The sequence below is a fragment of the Pezoporus flaviventris genome, unplaced genomic scaffold (genome assembly GCF_033815535.1).
Source record: "Pezoporus flaviventris isolate CSIRO_AGI_PZ_B2104156 unplaced genomic scaffold, CSIRO_AGI_Pfla_v1 ptg000100l, whole genome shotgun sequence".
NCBI lineage: Eukaryota > Metazoa > Chordata > Aves > Psittaciformes > Psittacidae > Pezoporus > Pezoporus flaviventris.
The window spans coordinates 3,215,724-3,243,162 of record NW_026892648.1 but is presented as its reverse complement, the minus strand read 5'-3'; the positions used below and the strand labels follow the sequence as shown (position 1 = coordinate 3,243,162).

Here is a 27,439-nt window from a genome sequence, read left to right as displayed (position 1 = left end):
TGCACAGATACGATCCCTTTGGCATACAAACTGCAGCACTCCCTGGCTTCTACAGTTACTCTTGGGAATCCCTACCAGAGATGCTTTCTTGATCCAGGTGAGAGCCATTCCTTCCCTGTTCCCTCTCAACATCACATCCAGCCTGTTGCCTGGCACAGCAGGGCCTTTGGGCTCTGAGCTCCCCGCTGCTCATGCTGCCCAGAACATGACAAGAACCCCACATCTGGAGCACATCTGAGGGCAGACCAGCGACCACGGAGCAAGGGGCCTCCTGCTGCCTGCAAGGCACAAAGTTGCTACCAAACCTTGTCAGGGGAGCGGTGTGGAGAAAGGTGTATGTATGTCCTTCACATCACTGCACATTTGAGGTCTGGATGAGGGAAGGCCATATCCTGCCTCCCCTTGCACAAGCAATTCAGGGCTGACACCCACTTTCTTGGTGGGATGCAAACAGGGTTTCACTGCAGGGCTTGTGCCAAGTTGAGGTGTGCCTAAGCCCTAAACCACCATTAACCTAAGCGCTGGGACAACTGGTACCTGAGTCCATCCCTACCATCCAAGGGACAACTTCCCACTGTGCCATGGGTCTCACCATTAGGTCTGACCCATTGGCAGCTACTTGGGGTATGCACCAGCAGGTCTGAGGTCAGAGCCTGGCACTGGGGCAGATGAGCCCAGTGGGGCTCTGTGCAGGGTATCCCTGAGTTTCCAGCACACCACAGAGGCTGAGAGCCAGTTCAGGGGTCACAGGCACTGTGTCTTGTCCAGATAGTGGTATCAGCCTTAAAGCAGTCCTGTTGAGTTGCTCACAGTTCCCCAGCTCAGTCTATATAATGGGGGTGGCTGCTTCCATCCCAGGCTGGGCACAGCCCATCCTGCAGCAAAAGGGTTTTGGACCATTTCACTGATGGAATAGGTGAAAACGGAAATCCTTTGAGGTCTGGGCAGAAGGGAGGATGGGGAAAAGAAGGTGAAAAAATGCTAGTCCCTCCTGCAGGACACAGCTATGCATCCTACAGCCCCAGGGGACCCATCCCGCCAACCCCACCAAACTCCAGTCCTTCTCAGCCCAGGACCAAAGCCAGAGCTGGATCAGGGTCCTCAGTGGCGATGGGCTCTCGGCACCCGCTGCTGCACCCAGCAGAGCTGAGACAGCTTCTGCAACTTCTTCTTATAGGGACACAATCTCATGGCCCAGGCCCCCAGGAAGGGTGGGGAGGACAGGAGCCTTGTGGCACAGTGAAGATGTCCCTGCCACCCAGACCCTGTGATTGATGCCTCTGCCACCAGCTCTGGTCACTGTCATAGTGAGATGGGGCACATGTACAGCACTGTGCATGCCACACAGCAGGGACTTGTCTGGATGGAGTGTTTGGTGGCATCCACCAATTTGGATCGTGATGCTAAAATGATCAAGCTTAATTAATTCCTCATGACAAAGTAAATGAAACCTTACAGGGTATGCTGCCATGTCCCTGTAAGCCTGCTCCTCCCAGCTTGTCCTGTGCTGGGCCAGCTCTGCTTTGGAAGCAGGGAATGAGCAAAGGGCTCAAAAGGATGCTGGGGTTATCCGGCTGATGTTTGTCTCTCTCAAGGTCTTTCAGGATGCTCCGAACCCTTCTGGCTGCTCCCTGAACCCCACAGCAAGCAGGCTGCAGGAAGGCCAGCCACAATGAGGTCCCAGTGACCTGGCCAGGTTGCTGCTCCATCAGGAGTGTTTTCTCCAGCCCATAGAGCCCTCCTGGCTGAATGTTTGCTCTGGGGAGCAATTCCTGCCTCTCCCCAGCTGCAGCCAGCCTGCAGCTGAGTGCTTGCAGATGGGGGTTTGCATGCTCAATAGGTTCAAAGCTGTGCCTTGCATGATGTTCCCCCAGGACCCAGGCTGGAGGACCTGGAGGACCTTTCTTGTAGGCCCTTGGAGGATGCTGCCCTAAGCAACTCCTTAGCCAACAGACAAAAGGGAAGGCAGAAAAGGCATCATCCACCTCTCCCCACACATATGACCTCTGCATGCAGCACTTCTGAGCCAGGCAGTGGGGGGCACATCCAACATTTGCCATGGTGGGTGAGAAAGTCCCTGGGTGGGTGCCCATGGCTCAGAAGCAGACGGGAAAGCACAAGGGGACCAGGTCCAACTGGACACAGACAGGGAGAGCGGGGGGGGAAACACACACGGACTGGGGAGGTCGTGGAGGGACAGATGGACACACAGCATCAAAGGCAGAGGGAGAAATTCCTTAATCTGCGTCCCTGCCACACAGAGACAAAAGTTGGAGGAAGGCTGTGCATGGTAATGCCTGTGGCAGGGGGGGTCTGCGTATCGCTGGCTGCCTTTGTGCACCTGCCAAAAGTCACTGTGGCTGGCTGTGAAGTGCTGCCCAGATTAATGAGGGATCAGCAGCCAGTGCAGGGCAGAGCCATTAGCATTGCAAAAAAAAAAAAAGGGAAAGAAAAAAAGGGAAAAGGGGGAAAAAGAAAAAGAGAAATGGGAAAAAAAAAAAGCCCTTGAACCCAGTAATTCAGCTGACATCTTGGGCTGGGATCCCGTTCCCTGCCATGGCCACATCAGCCTGCTTGGGATAACAGGGATGCTGAAGGATAGACAGTGCTCACCCACAGCCACATTGATGGGATGGAGATATAAACCCAAGGCAGGTGGAGGGGAGGATTTCTCAGTATTTGCCCTTCCCCCTGTCCATGCTGTTCCTCCTGCACATGTGCTGGAGTCCTGAGGACATCAGCATGAGCCTTCCACACCACGCACCCCAACAGGGGACATCCATGTGTGCCCTCACACCACTCCCTGCCCTGACTGGTGTCATGGCCTCGCAGTGCTTGGCACAGCAGGAGTTAAGGAATCCTTTCCCCACCCCGTGTTCCCCCCTTGCTCCTGCTGCCCCCAGCCCACCTTGCCAGGATGCCCTGGCAGTAAAAAAGGTCACTGTGCTCTGTTCCCACCCCGGCTCTGCTCATGGTCAGGCGTGACCAGGTAGCAATTACTTGTGAACAGGGTGATGCACAGGCAGGTCTGAAGCCCAGATGGCCTTTGGAAGGGGATGGGAGGGGGAAAGAAAACCTCAACCCTCCCTGCCCCAGCAGCTGGGCTGGGGACTGGTGTGTGTTGAAAGGAGGCGGAGGGGAAGAAAGGGGGATCAGATGCCTCCTCCTCTGCATCCCACATGAAAACGTGTTTGCCAGCTCCCCTGTGGCAGCAGTGGCTCTGCTCTCCATTCCTTGACACCTCCGGCTCCCAGTGTGGGAAGGGGGTGCTCCACTGTTGGGAAGCTGGAAACGCAGGGATGGGGAGCTGACACCCCTCAATCCCATGGCAGGGATGCACCGCCGCTGTGCATTCCAGGACAGAGACCATGCTGCTGGTGTATTGACAGACACCGGTGTTGTATCAATCCTGGATGAGCCTGCCTCCCCCAGAATAAAAGGAGCACCCCAACTATTGTAGGGTGAAGCTGACCTGCTCATGCAGCCTGTGACACTCACAGCAAGTGGGAGAACATGGAATGAAACCCCTTGTAAGAACACAGCCTGAGTCTGCCATGTGTTGCATGTCCTCACAGCCTCCTCTACCTATGGATGCTCCCCAGGTTATTCTGGACAATGGAGGAAATGGAACTGGGAGTTGAATAGGGCTCAGTTTCAGAGCCTCTTTTCCCTGTAACAAATGGCCAGATCCTGCCCCTTGGCTGCAATGGGTTTTGCAGGGACTCGTGCTACACAAGTAGCTGGTGGTTCAGGTGCCTGCAGTCCCTCCTGTTGCAGAGGGACCCCAGCAGGCTCTTACCTGCCCTGGTGGGAACAAGCTAAACCAAAAGCAGCAGTAACTGGCAGGGAAGCCACCGTGCCACTGGGGAGTGCAGGGGGGTCACTGCAAGCAGCCACTGCAGCCAGGAGGAATGAAATGTTTTGCTTTTCCCCTTTCAAAGCCATGTCTGGAGAGCAAATAGGTCTGACATTCATTACTAACAAAGCATCCCCCAAATGCCACCTCCTTCCGCAGCATTGCAGGAATCAGCTGGGCTAACCCCAGACAGAGCTTTCTGCTCCGAGTCTGGGATAACTGAAAGGCTGGGAAAAGGGAACGATGTGCCCCTTATTCTCTGCCAGTGGAGGAGCCCAGCAGGGTCTGAGCTACTGTCCTTGCTGTCACCCTCCCAAGAAAGGCTGCTGTCTGCTGCTGCACATAGCTCAGCCCTACTGCTGGTCTGGGAGGATGAGTGTCACACCAGGTGTGGCTGAACGGCTCCCTTCTGGCTTAAAATAAAGAGCATCTTTGAAAGCAGCGCTGTAGGCTCGTTAATAAAGGGACTCTTCCTCCGGATGCGCTGTCCCCTCCTGCCAAGTGACGACTGGCAGAGCTCACTTGCACTTGCAGCTGTGGGGAAGATGGGATCAGGGATGTTGAGGGTGCTCAGCATGAGCTATAACCCTGCTCAGTGCTGTACTTGCTGCCCACAGATGCATTTATTATGCTGATGCATGGGGTGAAATCAGATGGGCGCAGCTTGTGTATGGGCATCATGGGGCTTGGGCTCCGCTTGCATGGTCTGAGTGTAGGAAGGGGGTGCTTAGTTCGCTGCCTCCATCCTACCTGTGTGAGCATGCAGGTGAGCACAGGCATATGGGTGAGCGCATGAGTGCTCTGCTGCTCCATGCCACGTTTACGTCTGCCTTTGGAAGCCTGATCCTGCTGGATGCTCAGTGCTTCTAGGTTCCCAAGGGGGCTGAGAGCACCCAGACAGTGAAGCTAAGGGTCCCAAGCCTGGCCTTATCCCCAGGGGAATGGAAAAGTGATTCCTGAGCATTTCCCACCTCCATCCTCCTCCAAGGTTCCAGCCCTGCCTGCCCCACACCAAGCATCACTATTACATCCTCAACACTTTGCTCCCACCTATTAGCTCTTTCTTCTCCCCTTCTTTTTTAATCACTGACTTTGCAGCCGGGAGGGAAAGGGAGAGAAGTGCCGCAATAAAAGCTGCCATCCGTGAAGCTGTAACCCAGCTCACTCAGGGTGACCTCCTTGCCAAGGTTGCCTTGCAAAGGGGGGGGGAGTGCAGGCAAAGAGACAGAGGCATGGGGGGGAAGCAGATGGGTGCAAAGAAGCGCGCCCGCCACAAAGTGACATTGCTGCTGTGCCAGCAGTGGGGACGCAGCTGCACAGGCGGTGGCACTAATTGCCTTCCCCAGCTCCATCCCTCCCGCTTGCCTGTCGCAGGGAGGATATACACCTTAGCACACACTTGCAGGTTGTTTCAGCCTGTGAGAGTCACCTATTTGACCCAAAGATGTTGCTTTGTGTTGGGAGATGAGCCTGAGCACATCCTGGCAGCCGCCCTGACACGTGAGTGGTGCTGGCCAGCTCAGATGTCCCTGCCCTCCTTACACCAATGAACCTAACAACTAAGTATTTGGCAATACCCACAAATTGCCCACTCCTATCTCCAAATCCCCATTATTTGCCTGGATCAGAGCTGGCACAGATACCTGCATTGGGAGCTCTGTGCCCAGGCTCCTAAAATCCCAAAGTGCTGAAAGCACCTCCGATTCTAAAGAGGGACGTTTCTAGCCTTTGCAAATGCTCACAGACATGGCTCTAATGCTTCCAAAACAGAAGAGGAAGGAGAGAACCCAACCATATTATTAGCTTTAAATACCTCATGACCTTTTACTGCAAATCTCAAGATCTGAGGCGCAGCCCGCCTCACGGTTCGTTAACATTTCATGTAGTCAGCACGGCCAATGGGTTCAATTAGACTTTGCGAGGCATCTGCAAGTTGCTGGCAAGCCACAGGAGGAAATCCTCTCTCGGGCTGATCACCAGCTCTGACACTGCTTAAGAAATACCTTCTGAACCCCACCACATTCCAGGGATGTGCCCTGAGCTGGTCAGTGCTCAGTGCATGAGATCTCCCCCTAAAAAACTGGGAAAAGTGGAGATCCTGCTCCAACAAACACCATGGGGTGGGACGAAATCGGGTTCAAAGCCTGCCATGGGCTCCCCAGAGATGGTCAGGATGGTGCCTGGACACCAGCTTGCATCTAGGAGTGAGCATGCAGACATGCTTGCAGGGAGATCGCATGTGTGAGCGTGGCGATTGCTGCTGTTGCGAGTTAACTGAAGGAGCCTGTAAAACCAGAAACAGGCTATTAGCAATCCATTAGGAAAGGGTATCCAGTTCCAGCCTAGGTAAGCCATTAGAGGAACATCTGAGAGCATTAGGAGAGCTCGCTTGGGGCCAGGATGGGGCTATAAAACAGAAGAGGAAACCACGCTAATCTGGCTTGAATTACAAACTTAAAAGCAGGAGAAAAATAAAGGATACCCTAAACATTTAATGTTTTATATTTAGGAGACAGAAGGGGAGATTCTGCCAAAAGGAGAGAATAAAAAACCTGTTTAGGCTACAAATATCCCATCTCTTTTCTGGCAGCAAAGAAACCACCAGCCCCTATTCCAGAGAGGGAGAAGCATGTCTTTAAAGTCGCTTGAGTTTCAGACTGAGCTCTGTGCTTGTAGGGTAGCGGGGAGTCATGATGTGACATGATATGACACGGCTGCGCCCTGAACAGCCAGGAAATACCCTTGCCCAGGCTCGAGGGAGCTGATGCTGCAAAGCTCCTTGATAGTGCAAGGCGCATCCAGCACATGCCCCACCGCACGCTCATGTGGAAACTCATCATCATCCTCTCCATGATAATGGAAACACATCATCATAATTCCCACAGCAAACTGCAACGTGAGAGATGCTAAGTGGCCTGAAGCAGAATGGTGCTGCTGAGCAAGGGAAGGGGGTTGCAAACGGCACACTGAGGATCAGACCCACCTTTGCAAAGTGCCTGGAAAGGAATTAAGGCGTCCCCATGGCTCTGGGTCATCCCCAGATATTGCTTGTGGAGGGGGAATGCCTGGGCCAAGCATCACCTGTCTCTCCCTGTGGGGAGAAACTGCATTTATGGCTAGCTCGCACAGCGGTGGTCCTGATAAGATCCACCTCTCCTGCCATGCATGGCTTCATCTTCTGGTGCCAAGCCCTGGCATTATTAAAATCCTGAAAGAAAGAGCCTGGGAGAAAGCAGACGCTGATTGAATCAGGCCGTACAGTATTCGACAGCTCGACATCCATCTGATCCTATTAGTGCTCATTCAGTCCTGCCTGCTGAGGTGCTGTGCATAAATCAGACCCTGAAATGATAATGGGAGGTGGAGGGGTGAAAGGGGAGCTGCTTCTTCTGACAAGAAGCACCATGTGTGATCGGGGCCTGCACAGATATTGCTGCCTCTGGGCAGTCCCTGGTGCGTCCTTGTGGGTTTGCTCCCACAGGGATGCTGAGCTTCCCATGGGGCTGCCAAGAAGGTGGCAGGAGATGCTTGAAACCAAGCCACAAGGTTTTGGTGAGGAGGCAGGGATGGGGCTTAGCCTTGGGGACATTGGGCATGCAGGATGTGCCAGAGCATGAGGTTACCCAGCTCCTCCAGGCTGCTGGTGGAGACTTCTCCCAAGCTGCCCCATTGCCAAAAAGCATGTTGTGTTCAATGGCTTCTCCATGCCAGCAGCTGCTGGGAACAGCACAAGCCAAGATGGGGGCAGTTTGTGGAAGGAGACCTTCAGCTCAGCAAGAACTAAGTCCCTCCAATGCGAGTGTGGTGTGCATGACCACTGCATCCTTTCTCAGGGCACTTGTCCCTGCAAGGAGAGACCCAACACTGCCACCACAGGACGAGCTGGCTTGGCCCTACCAAACCACATCCTTCCTTTTCCTGAGTGGATGTGAAGGAATGAGGACACTCCCAAAGATGCCACCAAGCAATAGGTCGAGCAAAGCAGAGCTCCTGGGGATGCTCCCAGCACGCTGGCATTGGCAGGGTTCATTTTTGGTTGCAAACCCCTGCATTTGCAGGATGTCCAGCTGGACTGAGCAGGCTAAGCATACCATGAGGGGTCTGGGGTCGGAGCAGCTCTGTCTGCTGCATTGCTGCCATCCCCTGGTGTTTGGGAGCTGATTGAATTAGGCTTCGCAAATAATTCATCTGATGAATAGTGGCAGTTTTCCTCAAATCATCCACAAATCAGATTTTTCATTACCCAGCTGGCGGGGCAGAGAGTCAAGGAAACAAGGCTGGTACTTCACTCGATGAATGTTTGCGCTTGCTCACCAAGCAGATTATTCCCCAAGCACACTTCTCCATCAGCCAGTGACAGGGAACATGTCTCTTGGAAGGGGATATATTGATTAAAAGCAGCACCCATGACTGCTGTGCCCTCATGAGATGTGGGGAGATGAGGCTTTCACAGCCCTCCTTGCACACACCATGAGACTGGTACCGTGAGCTCTCTCAGGGTATCTTTGAATTAGAGAAATCAAGATTCTACTGCCCTAGAAATGCATTTTCTGGCCAGGGTGGACCTTCAAGTGGCACCACTAACACCTCCATGTATTTCCTAGCACCACTGCCTGCCTGAGAGCACTGATGGAGATGACACACCATCCCCTCAGAAGCCTGACCCTGTATATATGATACCTAATACCCGGTGATAGAAGGACCGGGCACCACGCAGGTGTTGAGCAGGAGGCAGCTCCCTGGCTTTCCCACAGTTTTTGGGTGCAAACCCTTGCATTTGCAGTGTGCTTGGCTGGATCAGGCTGTATCAGGAGGAAAACATCAGCTATTTCCACAACAATATCTCACCTTGGAAAAAATGATGTGTTTGGTGTTTCCCTTTTAAGAGAAAGGCAAAGAGACAAGCAGGAGAACCCCCTGCCTACCCTTCTCTGATTTTCCAGTATCTAAAATGATTCCAGCACCTAAAGGGGGGCCTACAAGAAATCTGGAGAAGGACACTTTACAAAGGCACATAAGGATAGGACAAGGGGGAATGGCTTTAAACTGGCAGAGGGGAGATTTAGGTTAGATTTTAGGAAGAAATTCTTCACTATGAGGGTGGGAAGACACTGGAATAGGCTGCCCAGAGAAACTGTGGATGCCCTGTGATTTTCAAGAGCCATCAGCAAATACTTCAATCTAAAACACAACCTGTGGCGCTGCCTCACCAAAAACCCCAACCAAAACACAGAGAAAAAGTCGCTGAGCCATTGACATCTTGCAGAGACAGGAGCAAACCCTCCCACCCTCTCTCTCAGCCATTTCTCTCCTCAGGAAGAGCTGCCCAGCAAAAAACCCCACTTCATCCCATGATACAGGTGAGCTCCTCCAAGGACTGGGTGCTGCCTCCTATTTGTCTTTTCATGGAAAACTGCTTTATCAAGGAAAGCATCTCATTAGCTTTTGACTGGCCCAGCTCGGTGCAGAGGGGATGCTGGATGAGCCATGCCAGCGTAGCGGCACCTCTCCTCGAGTGCCAGATTGCTTTCCTTCACAAGCTGAGCATGCAAGCAGCACACAGAGGGGAAATAAAAAGCCCATTTGTTATCTTCCTGCTGCTAACAAATGAAATCTGTCCTCTGGGCTGCCAAGGATTTCACTGACTATTTTTTTTCCTTTTTAAAGAAACAAGAAATAAAAGAAGTACAATATCACTGCAGCAGCAACTCCATGACGGTGCTCTGAGATACGGAGAGTGGCATTTTATCTTCAGTTCAAAATCTAAATGTGGCAGAGGCACATTTAAATGTGGTGACATTTATACTTTAAATGCCTTTTACATCTCGTTGGCAGGTTTTATACAGAACATATGTATGGAAAGTAGATAGGGGACGTGGATGAAAATGCGGAGCAGGGAGAGCCTGCAGAGGCATTTGTAGGTGGAATGCAAGTTAAATATGGTGAGGAAGAGAGAAGGGAGGAGAAACAGAGAAGGAAAGGAAAAAGGTCTGGGTTGCCTGGGCAGTAAATAAACATTCTTTCTGGACCTCTGACCACTCTTCCCAGTGCAATTTATTCTCAGCCACCGTCTCCCCATGCTCCCCCCTGTCCCGGCCAGCTCAGCATTCACTTACATGTTGCCACTGGTCCAGGATGAGTGGTCGATACCGCAAGAAGAACTTGAGTGGGAAAGACTCAGGGTCTGGCCAGGATGAAGGGTTTTGCCATGACACCTCCAGCCTGCGAGGGTTATTGGGCACGGGTTTGGCCACCACGCTCTCCGGAGGGTCCGGTTTTACTGAAAGAGAAGAAGGTAAAGCTTTGTACATGGCATCCTTTCTGAGAGCCCTCCTCACAGCTGACTGGACATTGCGATGCATGCTTTCTAAGGAAAGCAGCCAACACGCAGAGTATCCTTTCCCCATTAGATGTAAATCTGGTGTTTTTTTGTCCAGGTCTTGGCTCAAAAGGAGGAGGAATCAGTGCTGGAGACACACAGGAATAACCTGGCCAGGGCACAGAGCATCCTGCCTCCCCAGGGACACTTGGGTCAGCGCAAGGAGCCCACCAAGCCCAAATCCTGCACTTCCCTCACATCTCCTGATTTCTGTGAATCTGACCCACATTCAGACCTGCTTATTTTGCAGTAAAATGGCAATTTGGCCCTTGGGTTTAAGGCTGGGCTTTTGGGGATCTGAAGTATTTGGGGATTTGGCCCATCTTATTTGCCAAGGGTGAATACAAATGTCAGCTTCCACCCCGGAGATACCTCTCAGCCCTGCTCTGCTTTTGGGATATGGGGATATTTTCTTGCTACCCAACCAGTATTTCAAGTGAATATTAATTGGCTGTGACCTATGCAGCATGCTTTGAAGTTGCAGCTACTTTTAGAGTGCTGGGAACAAATCACAGACAGGCTGTGATGAATGACATTGCCTGTTGTAGAATGAGCCTTGCTCCCTTGCCAAGGGTTTGCTCAACTCCTGACAGTTCAAACTCCCAATTTGCAATAGAAAAGCTACAAAAAGACCGAGGTTTGGGTACACCCACACTTCTCCTTTTTCCCATGGTCAGAAAGGGACTGGGCACAGAGATCTGGGTGCACAGCTGTGCCTGGGGTGGAAGAGGGCTCTCTGTGCAGTCTAAGAATAGCAATGCATATGAGTCCTCATGTCCCAGAATGGCTGTTTTAACCCCCTCCAAAGTCCACAGGTAGGCCAATGGATCCCTCCTGGCTTGATGATCTCAGGATTGAGCAAGGATCCTCTGGTTCTGATCACCTTGAGCAGCCACTTGTGAAGGTGCCAACATCATAGTCCACTCCCAAGCATGGAAGAGGGATGCTGCGGGCATGGGGAGCCCCTCTCTGTCTGGTATATCTCCTGCATTGCACTCAGAGCCCTCCTCCTCCACTCTGACCCCAGGGTGGGAGTTGGTATCCACACAGGGCCTTTTCCCTTAGGAGAGAAAGGAGGCGCTGTTCATAAGTGAGCTGTTCCTGCACTAGCCTCCCTGCTGCTTGCATCTCTGCCTTATGTGTGAAGAGCATCTTTCACTCTTCTTGAAGCTGTATGGATGGGATCAGGCACTGATGTGGGGCCAGTCTGCTGCAAGTGGAGTTGTGTGTGAGCTGTTTGGTGCCATCTCTGTTTCAGGATGATGGTGACATTGCAGCAATGTCCCCAGGAAGACACCCTCCCTGCTTGCTCCTCTTAGGAGAAATCAGCCTGTGATGCTTTCAAACCCACTTTCCTGGCTGTGGGTGAGGCACGGGGAGGATGATGCTGAAATGAAGACACAGCCCAACCACCTTGGTGGATCCTAGATCTGTCCCTGTTTCCCTCAGGACATAGGCTATAACCATCTCCCTCTGCCCAGCCCTCCCTCTCAGCACCATGGCATACACACTTCTCTAGTCCTTCTTCACTGTCATCTTCACCACCACCTCCTGTTGCCTTTCCTCTGCCACAGTGGGTGCAAGAAGAGCTGCATAGCTTCCCCCACCCCCAAAGCACTCAGAGGGTGCTTGGAGGTTTGGGGACCAGCTGGGAGCAAGCACCCATGGACCTGACCATAGGTGCTTAGTGCTAGCTCCCAGCTCTCACTGATCCCTCTCTGTGGCAGCATGTGACAGTGTTTTCCATTTAAAGCCTTATCCTTGGCAGGAGGGATGACTTGCTGGGGCTGTGCTGTGCTGAGCTACTCCAGATGGCTGTGCAATACCGCTGCTTGTTTCGCATCCCTGGGCTTGGGCTGGACATCAGCTTGCATCGACAGGGACTTGGATTCCAAACATATACAGAAAAGTATAAATCCAGTGCTGGCTTGGCGGGCTTGGTTTGCAAACAAAAGTCTGCTTGGCTGAATGAATGCAGATGATGATAAACTGTGGCTTTGCAGTGAGGAAGTGGAAGGAAAGCACCAGGCTGCAAATGGATGTGATGGGATACTCTCTGGAGTAACACAGGGACCCTGGCCCCGCTTTTTTGGAATGCTTAAATGCAGTTGTTCCTTTCAAGGCGCAGCTTGAGCAGGAACAAGAGATGCCACTGTGGTGGGCTGTAGCAAAGCCAAAGAAAAGGTGCTCTGATGCTGAGGTGGGAGACACACACCCGTTTTGCATGCATCCAGCCCCAAGCCCCTCTCCTGTGGATTACAGACTGTCCCTGATGCACAGGAGAGAGCTGCCCTGGCTCCAAGCGAGCACCGTATAGCCCTGCCATCAAACAGGGCTGTGCCTGGCTGCAGCAAGCCTTCAGACGGCACTGTGTGTTAATGGGAAAACCAGCATTCCCAGCTACCTCCCAGCCACGTCCCCAGCCCTGGAACTCCTGCCCAGGCTAGAAAGTGCAGCAGGGCCAGCCCTTCCAACAGCACAAAGTCAAAGCTGTGTCTGCCGTGTCCCTCCGAGGTGTAAGGGATGCAAGAGCCAGGAGAGGGGACTGCACTCCCAGCAGCGGTCCAACAAGGACCGACCTACGTCTCTTAGGACAGTCCTCATTACACTGTGTTCATCATGGAAAATATTAGGGCTGGTCCTGCAAGGGCCAGATGAGGAATGAGTGGAGATGGGCTGTGTCCGGGTTCCTGATTTCTATGTGACCCTGAAGGAATCCTTTGTCTTCCACAGACTCCTGGGTTCCTGTTCCACGTATGGGGATGAGTGCTCCTCCTTTCCCAGCCTTTGTTTGCCTCCATTTAGCCTGCACATGGCAAGTCAGGGGCTGTCTGGCTGTATATCAGGCAGCATAATAGAGCCCTGTCCTCAGCAAGGGCCTGCAGGCAGTAACATAATAAAAGCAGTAATAGTAATAATAATAATGGATGATGGGCATTAGGCTGAGTACTGGTTAAGTGGCTATAAAACCAGATGTAATATAATCCTGCAGAGCTGAGGGAGCATCATCAGACATTCCTAGGAAGAAGACTTGGCTGGGAGGCGACACGCAGCTCTTCCCACTTGATTTTCGGTTGCCACTTCCAAGTGAGGGCTTGGAGTGCCAGAAGAACAAGGTGGGATACTGCACCTGGAGAAGAATAACCCCATGCACAAGACAAGCTGGGGATGATCCGCTGGAAAACATCTCTGCAGAGAGGGACATGGGGGTCCCGGTGGACAACGAGTTGTCCATGAGCCAGCAATGTGCCCTTGTGGCCAAGAAGGCCAATGGTGTCCTGGCTGCATTAGGAAGAGCAGGTTGGACGAGGTGACCTTCCCCCTCTTCTCAACCCTGTTGAGGCCTCACCTAGAGCACTGTGTCCAGTTCTGGGCTCCCCAGTGCAAGAGAGACATGGTGCTCCTGGAGCAAGGGCAGCAAGGGGCTACAAAGATGGTCAAGGGTCTGGAGCATCTCTCTTATGAGGAAAGGGTGAGGGAGCTGGGCCTGTTTAGTCTGGAGAAGGCTGAGAGAAGATCTTAAAAATGCGTATAAATACCTTAAGGGAAGGTATCAAGAGGATGGGGCCAGAATTTTCAGTGGTGCCCAGCAACAGGATAAGGGACATCGGGCACAAACTGAAACACAGGAAGTTCCATCTGAATGTGAGGAAGAACTCCTTTACATTGAGGGTGGCTGCCCAGAGATGTTGCGGCGTCTCCTTCTCTGGGCACATTCAAAACCTTCCCAGACACGATCCTGTGTAAACCACTCTAAATGGCCCTGCTGTAGGTGGTGGAATAGATGATCCCTTCCAGTTCCAAACACTCAGTGATTCTGTGAAGAGCTGCAGAGAGTAGCTTTTCCTAAAGGCTCCGCATGCTCGTGGTTAACTGAGAGTCTTTAGCTATCCATCACCCTTGGACGTGTTAGACACATCTTGAAAGGAAGCCTGGGTTCAGAAAGGCAGCTGAGACCCTGCAGCATGGAGGGGGCCCGTCACCCATCCCATCTCTCCAATGAGCACTAAAATGGATCCCTTGTGGCCATTAAATATCCCCTGGCATTTTCCATGAGCAGAGGGATATTAAACTCCGTGTCTTAGCCAAATGTCAGTCTAAGTAATTTAATTCTGCCTCCCTAAGTAGTATGAATTGAACTGACCTTCTGCCTAGGCAACTGTATACCCGTGTTCAGAGACTTTGAATTTCATACAGACACAGGCATGTTTGTTCTTATGCAGCCCCTGTGAGATGCTCTGTGTCTTAATCACCCCAGAGCTGGAGCTGGAAGAAGCAAATGACGTTCCCAAGGTCACACAAAAGATGGATGGCAGATCTGAGGAAGGCACCCACGCCTGCAAGGCCCTGTGCAAGGCTGCCTTACTCCTTTTAATGCTGTGCATCTTCCCCTGCTAGTTTGCCCCAGGCTCACACGAGAAGAAAAGCACTGAGGTGGGATGCTGGTGTTGCTTCAATGTGATGATGTCTCTGCTTTCCTGGAGGATGAATGTGAGAGCTATGTGGTTCTTGAGCTGAAACATAAGTGAGAAAGGTGGGGCTGTGTCTTGGGGTTCCACAAATGTCCCCATTCTGTCCCAGCCATTACGAGCAGATGGCAGGACAATTTCCAGGAGCAAGATGAGGAAGAAGGCAGCCTGGATCTCCTACCTATGAAAGGTGGAGTCCAGAGGGCTGGAAAAGCTTTTCCAGTCATCACTGAAAGAGACAAAGCAGAGTGACCCCTTGCAGCTGGCCACTAATAGCAGGCATGGAACAACCATCAGCAAGGCATGGACTCGGGGCAGCAAAAGTTATCATCTGCCCCAGCAGGGCAGGAGGACAGGGCTTCACACCTAGGGTTCAACCTCCATGCAGAAGGTGTGATGGTTTTCTCTAGGCTAAGGGGAAAACACAAGGCAGGATCTGGCATCCCCAACCCTGGGATTTTAGGAGAAGCATCATGCAGTTGCTGTTTGACACCACCTCTCCATTTTAGAGGATTCTGCAACCCTCCGACACAGTGATGCAATGGCTTCATCCTGAGCTGTAGGTTTTCCACACCCCCATCTACCAAACTTCCAACATGAGATTTCAGCCCAGCTGGTGCTGGTAGAGATCCCCAGGGAGCCTACTGGGTGCAAGATCCACACTGCTGGAGCACAGCCCTGGGTTTGCAGCTGCAAAGAAGGGAGCCGGAAGAGACACTGAAACACAGAAGCTTCTGTGAGCACAGCACACAACCTGGGGCACGATTACATGGCAAAATACACTAACACAGTTCACTTGCTTTAATTGGAAACACGGGCAGCATAAGGAGAAGCTCCGTTCATGGTAGGTAGCTGTTGATCCGCAGCAGCTGAGTTCATCTGGTAAAGACTCTGCTAAGCCTGTCGACTGCCTGCTTGAACACTAAATCAGCACCGTGTCTATGCTCCTTATGCACAGTGGCTGTGTCAAATCCCGAGGAGAATTTCATAGCTGTACAGAATTTTAAGGCCAGTAGATATTGAAGTGTTTATGGGAGCAGGCTGGCTCCATGGTGCAGGACACAGCCCTTCCTATCGGCGCTGTCGCATCACCCCTTCTCCAAGTGCTGTCCTGGAGGGTCTTAGACCATCTGCCATGTGGTGCTGGAGGGTCTCACACAACTGCTGGGACATGCCAAGGCACCCTGCATCCCTCCAGGCACTCTTGCCAGAGGCAGCTTTATTGCACCCATGCTAATAGCTGTCCTGGGGCAGTGCTGGCTTCTCTCACTGCTCCTCTGACCTGGCCTGGGAGCAAACTGCTGCGGTGGATCCGGCTTATGCTGGTGCTGGGATGCCCGGGGCTTGCAGCTGGGTGTGCTTCCCACAGGGGTTGCCCTTGTGTGCTGGATGGAGGACCAGATGTTTGGGAAGCCAGGCAGGGCATGGGTGGGATGCAGATGTTACAAGATGATGCCCAGAACTCCTGCAGGAGGGAATGCAAGGAACTTGGAAAATGCAGCTTAATTGCTGTCCTGGGCCCTGCAGGCTGAAGGTTACCTTCATTTTTAAGGAGTGTATCTTCCACAAACACAATAATTTCCATTTAAAGGCACCCAAGTGACTAGAACTCCACACTTCCCTGCTAAGCTCTTTGTCTTGTTATCAACTTCTGCAATGCACTGATGAATACAAGCTTCAGATATGGATCGTGGCTGCAGGACATGGCAGTAAAGTCCCTGCTCCAAAACAATTCCCCTGCTCTATCCAGGCACCTTGTTCCTTGTTTGATGTTTTCCAGGATTTGGAGTAGAAAGGCAAAATCTGGGATGGCAGCTGAGCTCCTCTTCTTGCACTCCGGCACTTCCAGCCACTTGGGAATGGGACGTGCAGCACATCGAAAGCAAAGGATGACTGCTGGCTGCACTTCAAGGATTCATTTATTTGTTTTTCTGGTCCAGTAATTGCCACATGTAACTTGCAAATAATTTTCCAACATGTTCCTGAACTCTGTTCTCTCCTATTTTCTCCTGTTCTTTGAGGATGGACAGTCTTGTCACAGCACTGGCTGTAATCTGCCTTTTGCTGGTGGCAAAAGCATTGTGCCCAGCTCCCTGCTTTGTCATGCCTGGCATTGAATTGCTCAGTCCATGCCGGTTCTTCACAATCAGAGAAGCATCTTTGCCATGGAAAGCATTTGCACACCATCATCTGTCCATGTAGGGCAGTGAAAAGGTGTAAAGGGGGAAATAAGGGTTTTAGGAGCGTGTTAGGTAGGGGTTGGTAGACTTCGACTTTGGGAGGGTTTTATCCTGAATACGGATGAGGGGATATGGATGAGACATTTTAATTTCTCTTCCAGTCTTTGTTCTCATGACTCTGCTTCCAGCACAAACACCAAACCTCTCTTTTAGGAGCACTCATAGGGGCAAGAAGAGCAACACCATTTGGATCACACCAGTTTTGTATCCCTCTGCCCAACTTACGGCAGTTGCTTCCCCAGCCCCCAAGCAGGGAGCAGCTCAGCAACCACAGGAGACCTGGACCACTGGGAATGAGACCAGGCAGGGCACTGATGGGACCCGCATGGGGACTTCCTGTGGGCATCCTGCCTGAGTCCCCCAGGGTGCTCCAATGTTTGCATGAGTTACATCAGGACCATGAGAATGAGGGGGGCACTGGGAAGATGCCAGTGTGGCTCGGACCCTAGGTCTATCTCATGCGTGAATAGGCAGAGGCTCCACTTGGACAGCCAGCCTGTCACTTCTGTGTGTGACACTGCATGCAGACCAAAGCCAACCCCAACATCATCTCAGAGAGGCCAGTTGCTGCTGTGAAAGTTACCTATAGCGAACTCGTCAAAGGTGAGAGTGGTGGAGCTTTTGCCCAGGGCATTCGTGACTGTCAGAGTCACCTTGTACTTCACAGTCGAGAAGAGCTGGAGGTACCTGATGTGACACCTGTTTTTGGGAAAGACATCCTTCTCACAGACCATCTCCCTCGTGCCGTGTCTGGAAAGAAGAGGTGAGAAGAGCTGTTACTTATGGAGCAGTGCTTGAGGTGGTAACGTGCCCATGCTGCTGGAGGGAGGAGGCAGAAGGAGCATGGCTCTGTTCCTGTTCTGCCCATGGTCCCCATTCATCAGCCCCTGTCACAGCTAAAGGGCTCCTCTCTTCCCACCAGGGAATTCTGCAGGCTCACGTGCATGATGTTTTATCCTAAGCCTGTGCAGAGGTGAATGTCCTTATGCTGGCCCCATGGAAAGGATGAGACCCTGCTGGTGCTGGGGTTGGCTCTGTCTGTCCTGTAAGAGGAACAGGGTCTCCTTTTGTTGGTGACACAAGTCCCAGAAGATAATACATAGCACCAGTGTGTACAAGGGCTGTGGCAGGACCCAGGCACAGAGAGGAGGACAATGCCATGCCAGTCAGTTCTAGGTGAGGACACTGCTGCTGCATGGCCACAGCCAGTGTATGGCAGATGGGAGTGTGGCTGTGCCAGATGTGCCAAAAAGCAGCAGGCACAACCTCCATTATGGACTAGTGGTGCAGAGAGGATGGACTTGGGGTCATGGAAAGGGGGCCTGGGGTGGGGGGGACTTCCCTGGTCTCCTCTGGGGAAATTAGAACTTACTTGGAACAGAGCCCTGGTGCCAAACATCCAGTTTGGAGGTCCCTGGAGCATCCTTCCCCAAGCCCACTTTTGGGACACTGATCCCATATGCTCAGCAGAGGTCAGACCCACTGCCCCAACACTTCACAGCAATATTTGGGACCTGCTTCAGGCTGCAGAGACAAAAGCTCACCCTGCTCTATCCTTCCTTCCCAAGCACTTACATGACGGAGATGTTGAAGGAATTGGGGATGTAGGTGGGAGTGGGCAGGTGCCAGCTGCAGTAGAAACCCTTCGGGTAGTTGTTGGACCGGCACATCAGCACTGGCTCCTTTGGGGGAACTGCAAGGAGAAGAGAAAAAGCCCATTGAGGTGGGGTTATCACCAGGTTCTGAACAAGGGGGTGTCCCTTCACTCCCAACAACTGCCAGCTTGGGAAGGACACAGTTTGTGAGGGGAGCCTGGTCTGTGTTCATCAGCTGTGTGAAGGACTTAGGGGCCCTTATCCCATGTCTGCTGCTGAGGTTCCCCATGAGACCTTGCTTTGGGCTGAGCTGTGCACAGCAGCTCACCTCCTCCCCTGGCAGCTCTAATGAGAGATGGAATGACAGAGGAGGTTGGCAGGTATCGGGGCAAATTGTCTTCAAGGCTGTGACAGAGACATCACTGATGGGGAGGAGGTGCTGCTCTCTTGACCCCATTAAGCTACAGCGCTTACAGCTTTCTCTGCTATGTCCCTGGGGAGCGATAAACTTGTTGAGGGATGATCCTCTGAAAGACCAGAGGTCCTCAAAGGGAGGAAAGAAGAACCATTTATGGCAAGATGAGGAGGAACAACCTTAAAACAGGCAAAGAAAATCCAGCTCTGCGGGAGGACTGGCAGTGTTAACGCTTTCAGCATCCCATCCCAGGGCCCTCAGTCCTAGAGGCTGGAGGCAGAAGAGGATGCTAAATCCAAACAAGTGTTTACACTGCACTCGGCTTCCCTGGTCATACATGCACTGTGTGCTCATAGCAGGAGTACAGACAGAGCCACAGGAAGACTGCAGAATGCTGAGGGTCAGTGTGTGCAAGAGGGGGAGATGTGACCCTGCAGCTGATAAATTTTGCCCTTGTAGGTTGGTAAAACCCTAATCTGTCCTGACACTGAAGTCAGCTCCTCGATACCTGGAGACTTGCATTGCTAAGAGCAGAGTCTGGCTTTAACTGCAGAATGCTGGCACAATACCTTGCCACAAAATGCACTCCCTGGGCTGGATATGCACCAGGGTTCCCTTGGAAAGGCTGTCTGAACCTGTAGCGCTTCCTCTTTCTCTTCCTGCATTAGCCCTTGTCTCCATGTCCCCAAGCATCCACCGGGACGTGCCAGGACACACTCTTTTCTCCAAGCAGAGGTTTTGAAACAAATCCAGGAGACCTGACAGCCTCCACACAGACATTGCTGCTCACTACCCCACCAAGGTCCCAGCAGGGCTGACCGCTCTCCTCCCTGCTGTTGAGGCACATGCATTACCTATGGCTGTTACCCAAAATGAGATTGCAAACCGGGATGCAGTGATGCAAGAGTTCAGGGAGCACCCCCAGGCTGGGTAATGCTTTCCACCAAAGCCTGCAAGGGCAAATCACAAGTCCCACAGGGCTATGCATGCACCATGTCTTGCTATAGAGCAGTCCATACTGATGCTGGTGCAGGGAAGCCACACACCAGCCTCACACTGCTCTGCATGCCATGCCAGAGAAGCAAAGGGTGCAGCGAGTCAAGGATTAAGCTCCACCTGAGACCACAGCAGGACCCTGATGAAAACTGCTTGAACTGTGCCCTCTGTATTGGGCCGAGCCCGCTGGTTTGCCACGAGCGCAGTCCTCATGGATCCTGGGTCAGCATTGCACAGCAGAGCCCAGGGTCAGAAATGAATGATGGGTTTTGCTAGAAAAGCTTTGTGGGGGGATTCCAAAAGCTCCAGCTGCTGCACCCTCCTGCAGTCTACACAGGGGAAACTGAGGCATGGGTCTTGCATGTGTGCCAGTACCTCTGGGGCAGGGCTGGGAAGGAAGCAAGTGTTTGATAAGAGAGCCAAGGGCAGCAGAGTTAGGGAGCAGGGAGGAGGAGAGGGAGAAGGAAAAGGGGAGAGGAGAGGAGAGGAGAGGAGAGAGGAAAAGGAGGAAAAGGAGGAAAAGCAGGAAAAGAAGGAAAAGGAGGAAAAGCAGGAAAAGAAGGAAAAGAAGGAGAGGGAAAAGAAGGAGAGGGAGAGGGAAAGAGAGGGAGAGGAATGGTCTGGCAGGGAGGGGAGGCTGTGCCGGCCCATGATGCTCATTCCTCCTAATGGCTATTTCAGCCTTCAGTCGGCAGACGAAGGCCAGAGCCTGGTTAATGATCCTCACAGCTAAATTATTCAAGCAGACCCTCCACAGCAAAACAGAGCGGCTGATCGCAAGGCCAGAGACAAGGGCTTGATCCCTGCTACAGCTCCATCCTCCTCCTCAGCGGCTCCTTAACCCCTTCCCTGCCCCACCGCTGCCCCCCGGGATGAAGCAGGACCACATGCAGGGGGCAAAGAGGGCTCCCGGGGGGTGTTTCGGAGGGGTGCACGGGGTCTGGGGACAGACCTCGAGGTCCGACTGACCGCGTGGTGGCAGTGTGGGCTAACAGCGCCCGCCGGGCCCCCGGAGCACCGGCTGGGGATGCAGGCGCTGCGTGGGGGGAGATGCTGGGGATGCTGCCGGGCTCCTGCACTTGCTGCTTGTGCTCAATGTCCCGCACCACACGGGCGCAAGCAGAGGCTCTGCTCTCGCAGTCGGTGCTTCTGTAAGCATCCCTGAAGTCGTGCAGGGTCCCTCCACAGGGAGGAGGCAGGTGCTGCACTCGGCTGCAATTAGTTCGTCTGAGGATAATTTATCTCTATTGTTTCCAGTATTATGCTGGATCTGGCTCTTGGTGATCTGTGATAATTCCTCCACAGAGTGGGGAGAGCTCAGGTTGCTTTTCTGGGAGAAGGGGGGCTGTCCAAACTGCCTCCCACTTCCATCCCCACACTGCAGCAGACCTTGAAGGTGCCCCATTTTCACAGCCTCACTGCCTTGAAGATCCTGTCCTTTTCTCCTAGACTGGGGTCCCAAATTCAGCCCCAACCTCTGTGCCCACAGCATCTTCCACCTTTCATTCTCTGGTGCCTTTTATCAAGCCCAAAGTGGAAGGAGAGCCTGGGAAAGGGGACAGAATTACCCCGGTATCTCTGCCACCCTGATGCCCATGCAGCAACCCAGTGCACTGCAGCTGAAGGGATGCTTCTCTGTGCTGCCCCAGACACCACTGTCTCCCTCCAGGCTGGGACAGGCTGTCTCACAGGAACACTCCTTCCAGGTCCATCTCTCTAAAGCGCCATCAGCCCCAGAGCCACAGGCATTTTGGGAAGAGGATGTCACACAACTGTCCCACTTCTCACCTTGATGGGCAGAAAGTACACCCCATGGGCCGGTACAGTGTGCACTTAGGGCTGTGATCATGACACCATGCAGGTGACCACGACCATGACTGTCAGGCACCACAAGGGAGAGGGCTGCAAGCCTCTTCTCACTGCCACAGCTCATCAGGAGGGCTGTCTTTGCCCACCCAGCCACAGTGTCTTTTCCCATAGGGAAGTGGCAGTTCCCCCATCTCCCTGTGTGAGATGCCGGCTTGCAATCCCATTCCTTTCCCCTCCTCTCCCAGGAAAGGCACTCGCTGGCACAGCTCATTCTACAAAGGCTCTTAAAGAGAGCAAATAAAATTGCAGGCTCCAATCGATCCGGCACTCCGTAATGCTGTCTTTGGAGGTGGGCCAGCCCGTCGGGCAATGGAGAGAGCAAGAAAGGCAGTGGAGGAAAACAAAGCCATCAAGGGAGCATTAAAGGCTTTTTCTGCCCTGAGGCTTTGGGCAGTGCCTCTGGGTGTGGGGTGTCCTGCTCCCACCTCCTCCACCCTCCCCTGGCTGATGTCCAGCTCTCAGCCCCTGCCCATCACCAAAACCAGCCCAGGCAACGTGTGTTCCCTGCACTGACATTTCTCCCCTGGCTCCTGCATGCAGCATCCCTAACCCTGGCAAATATTTACTTCCTCATTGCCTCATGGAGGTGCTGAACTCAGTGAAGGCAGGGCTCCTTTCCTTTCCCCCTGCAAACAGTGCCTGCCCTCTCTAATCTGTCTATTAACCTCTCACATGGCAGGAAGCCACTTTTCCCACGTGCTCTGCTTATGTCCTCTCTTCAAACCCAGTGTGTTTAATGCCCATCCATGGCAGCTTCCCAGCGGCTTAGGCTGCAACCAGCCTTGCTGCAAAAGCTTGGGGAAGGAGATAAACAGCTGTGTCAGAGCTGGGTGAATCCCATCACTTGCATGGTACAAGCCATGCGTTGCTCCAGCAAAATTCAGATTTGTGACAGGCAGCAAAAGCTGGGGCCAGGGTCATCATCACTGCAGACCTCACAGAAGGTTGGTGGAAGGGACATGGTTGTCTTTCCCAACACATGATGCCCAGTTTTTGCATCCATTTAACTTGTGTCTCTCCACCTTGTTGGAAATGGCTGTTGCTTGATGAGCTCCAGCATCCCTGCTCAGCTGGGGAGAGCACAAGTAGTCTTTGAGGATGAAACAGCTCTGGATATATCAGCACAGACACAGGCTTTTGTCTCCCTCCACATCTCTGAAGCCCAGTTGTCCTTGTACCCCATGTCCCATTGCACAGAGGAAAAGTGTGACCAATCCATTTTAGAAACCACTAAAAATGATCTACAATAGCTTTTCCTAGCCCTGCTAGGTCATGAGATAATGGACATTAAAATCGTGACATTTTTATATATAGAAAAGTTATTTTAGGTCATTTTTAGAGGTTCCTGAAATGGATCAGTTATAACTTTCCTCTCCTGCTGAGGGCTGAACGTACTAAAGATGCCTTGATCCACAGGTGGAGTGATACAAAAAATAGTGCCAATAAAAGTTTTAAGAGGTGTCTCAAACACTTCTGTAGGAAGTATTTTTTCTCGTTCACTCGGGGCACATTCAGATACTGATCCTACAGCGTGCTTGTGGGGTCACCTGCATAACTCATTATCTTGGGCCAGCAGAGCCTCCACGCTCCATAACAGCAGCATGTGCTTGTGCTACAGCTACAGCTGTGATACAGCCTGCCTGCACATGAGTGGGACCCACACTGGTGGACAACCCCAGCACTGATGATGTTCTGCCACCAGACTCCTGCTGTTAGCATCCCTGCCTCTCCCTACTGCCCATGGCAGGATTGTTGCCCTATCTCTTGCCTCTGCTCAACATGCCCTCCACATCCTCGCACCGCAGTTGTGATGGTGGGTACGTACCTGTAAGGAAAAAGGCACCAAAAGTGACTGAAAGCAAAGCTGCAGAGGCTGGAGGACACAACAGGGATGCATCCAGGTGTGAGATGCCAGCACTGAGCACACAGGCATACATGCACAAGCACAGCACACTGTGAGCACACCTACGCAGAGGCTTTTGTTACACACACGCTCACTGCAAGCATGATGTATTATTTATCTAACATTGCTCTTCTAAAATTGTCTGTGTACAGCAGACTGGTAGGAAAGAACAAAGAAAACAATGATGAATAAATCATATTTCTACCGCCTGGTCAGGGGTACATGTGCCTGCTGTGCTCCACCTGTAACTGCAGCATGGCTGTGGTGTGGACAGTCCTTCCACCACTCCAAATGTTGGGATGTGGCTGTGATTCATTGCTGGAGAAAGGGAGGGAGGCAAAGATATGATTTTGCTCCATTGCCCCTTGTCCAGGCTGTTCTTGGACAAGGGTGAGGATGAGGAGAGGTGCAGAGAACAGTGGTGGGGTGCTATGGAGGCAGGTGATGTTCCTCTGCATTGTGCTTCCACACTCTGGGAACGTCAGCTCATAAGCACCACCTCTTTCAGAACGATTAAGCAAGTTTTTGTTAAAATTACTGCAGCAAAATTAATTAAAGAGAAAGTCAGAAAGCAGGGGTATGGGGTGAGAAGGGCTTGTCCCTTGCTGACCTCCTGGGTGATCTGTGTAAGTGACAGAGACAGGGTTTAGGTCTCTCCCATTCACTCTAAGCCACTGCAGCTTTAGCAAGGGGTATTTTCAGGGGGACATTAAACGCTGAAGATGTATCCCTCCGAAGTGTGAGCCATCCCAGCGGAACACCAGTTGCCTGCAGTCAGCCAGTCCTTTGCCCAACCTCGACACCCTCAAACTGCAGCATCTCCCCAAGAGCTCCCAAAACAGACCGGGGACACCTATAGCTGTAACCGAAGTCCGGTGGCCTCGCTGCCACGGAGGAATCAGTTCCCCAGCCTCAAAGAGCAAGAATTTATTCCCCAGAAGGTGCCTGAGAAAAGGTGGACTCAGCAGAAGATAAATTTCTAAAAGGCCTTGTTTTACACTGATTTGGGCTCGTAAACCAACCTATGGATTTTCTCATTTCCCTTGCAGAAAATTCAGCGTGCGCGTCAAGAGGCAGTGCTGTAAATTTTTGGGCGAGGCATTACTCATACAGAGCCCAGAGCCCCGTTTTAAACCCAAATTACAGTTCAAGCTCCTAGCCCTAAAAGCTGCCTTGCAGCAGGATGGCTTGATAACAGGCTCACAGGGGTTCGCTTCATCCTGCACTGCATGAGGCTGTGCTATTCACGGCACAGTGGAGGTGCTCTTCAAACCTGACAGCTCTCAAGCCTTCAGCAGATTATCAAGCAAGCCTGTTTAAGCAGAGAGAGGAATGAGGGAGAGGGGCTACAGTAGCAATGGTGGGTGGAGGGCACAGCAGCCCTCTCTGAAGATGCTGCAGGAAGGGGATTTAAGCAGGTGAAGACATCAGGCACCCCAAACCCATGACAAACCCCCGCTCCCAGCTGCAAAGATGATTCCCAGATTCCACTGTATTCCTGTAAAAGTGACTTTGTCCCCACAGGCCAGAGAATGCTGGGCTGGACACCTGAGGAACCGATGTGCAGCAGGGTCGCTGGATGCTTCCAGCCATTGCTTGGAACCTCGCTACAGCAGAGCATCCCTTCTAATCCTGCTGTCCTCCATTAGAAACCAAAAGAGCATCTTTTCTCTGAAAGAGTATTAAATATTGAACAAAAGAAGGCAAATCTGTTATCTGGGATAATTGGGAGTAAATAAAACATTTAACCAAACCAAATGCAGCTGTTTCTACTTGGAGCCGGCGCAGCAGCAGGGAAGCCAGCTCAGCTACTCTGCATCCTCGTTACGGCAGTTGATTATTGTTTCGTGTATAACGGTAGCACCGCCAGGCCTCGAGCAAGGCCAGGACCCACGGTGTTTGGTGCGGCACACTGGGACGGGTACATCACCAAGGCAGGATGCGGCAGCACGGTGAGCGCACTGGGCATGGGAAGCCCTTTGCAGCACTGGGGTTTGCTCTCCAGCCCGGGGAGTTCACGGGGAGGCCGGCTTTCCTCCCCCAACACCTCTGCGAGGGGATTTGCATGTAACATAAACCATTTCAGAGCCAGGTCACTGGTTCGCACATAGCCCCGGGCAGTAATGACCAAACCTCATTACCGGCTGCTCTGGGATTGAGCGTGCTGGGCCTCCATCCAGCTCCTGGAGACCTGGAGAGTGGTGTGGGGTGAGGGACTGTGCAGCCCCCAGGGGAAGGTGCCACGAAAAGGGGCAAAGGGAGCCTTTCCAGGGTGGAAAGTGCATCCCTGCCCGCAGAGAAGGGCTGGAGCATCCCAGGATGCCAGGCTGCTATGTCCAGCCTGGCACCCAGGAAAGGGTGCAGCTGTGACATGGACAGCAGAGAGCTGATGTGCTCTTTGCTTTCTCAGCACAGCAGTAGGGCTTTCCGCTGCTGGGGTCTGGGGAGGACAGCTTGATGGCCTGACAACTCCCACCCAAAAGATGTGCCTATCCCTTACAAAATGCTCGGGAAGTATGTGAGATATGAGTTGCATGGGATTTTCCAGCTGCTGCAAAAAGAGTTTCTGCTTCCAGGGACCCTTCTCTTCAATATGGGGCTGGATGCACTGTGTCAAGGCAGTGCGGGGAGAAATGCTTCCTAGCACCCACATGGGTCCCCCAGCAGCTGCTGCTCACCCCAAGGAGGTTGTGGATGTGGGAACACATCCCACATCATTGCCAGTCTCCAGAGCATTCCCAGTCCCCAGAGAGGAGTAGCTACCTCCCTTGGTACCCCTTGGCAAAAGGCTTGATCAGAGCAGCCCAGAACTGCTCTTAAGTGCTGGTTTCTGCTGTTCCCTGTCTCAGCCCACACCAGCTATTAGCAGCACACAGCCCTGGAACCCAAACCTGTGCAGAGCCCTAGAAATCCCCTCCAGGAGCTCAGCTGGAAAAGCTGCCAGCCAGAGAGAGGGAATATCCCTGCCAGTGTGCAGGAGGGTAGTGCCTCCCCTGGTTCAGCTGTGCAAGGGGCATGCAGGGTGGCCCTTAGGGATCCCCAGCAGTTACTGGGGAGCCTGAAGGTCTGTGCCATGGCATCTCCCTGCCTCCATGTCTGCAGGGCTTGCAGAAGAGAGCTCAGCATCCCCTTCTCCCTCTTTTCCCAGCTCCAGGCACCATTTCCCTGTACAATCTGCACCATGCAATGCCCCTGCCCCCTCCATCACCTTATTTAATGGCTGAAAGCAAGCAATCTGTCCTCCCAGCCTCTCCAGATGGAGCAGATAGTGAAAATACCAGGTGCAATCAGACACAACTGGGACCATCAGCAGCCATGTATCCTCTGCAAAGCTGTCCCACCAGAACTCCTGGAAATTGTATATTTATCCAGGAGAAGCCTCCAGAGGGAAGCTACAAGCACTTTGTCATGTACAGAGCAACAAGCTAGCCATGAATATTACCAGCTATAACTCCCAGTGGAGGAGTGTGGGCTGCTTCTAACAGCTAGCAGCTCTCCAAGAGTGCCTCTTCTGTCTTCATCCCTCTCTTGATGCAGCCTGGATGCGCCCCTTTCCCTGCTCTGCTCTTCCCCAGGCTGCTCTCTACACTACTCTAGTGAGAGGGGTACCTGTTGGCAGGTCTTTCACACCATAGGGAATGGAGAGGAAGAACTAAGAAATATCTGACTCTTTGGAGGATAGAAAAAGATATTTTAGGGTTCTCTGCTCCTGCCTGG

At 52.5% G+C, this 27,439-nt stretch overlaps 1 protein-coding gene across 6 annotated transcripts in view; it reads right to left on the bottom strand.

Moving 5' to 3' along the window:
• Window positions 1–27,439, bottom strand: part of CNTFR (ciliary neurotrophic factor receptor) — a 205,758-nt gene that overhangs the window by 6,377 nt on the left and 171,942 nt on the right. For all 6 annotated transcript variants that reach the window (XM_061477151.1, XM_061477152.1, XM_061477149.1 and 3 more), the window contains 3 exons: window positions 18,520–18,637; window positions 17,528–17,694; window positions 9,973–10,136 (listed from right to left, as the gene is read on the bottom strand). In XM_061477151.1, coding sequence (XP_061333135.1) covers window positions 9,973–10,136; window positions 17,528–17,694; window positions 18,520–18,637 — 449 coding nt within the window. The remainder of the gene's footprint in view (window positions 1–9,972; window positions 10,137–17,527; window positions 17,695–18,519; window positions 18,638–27,439) is intronic.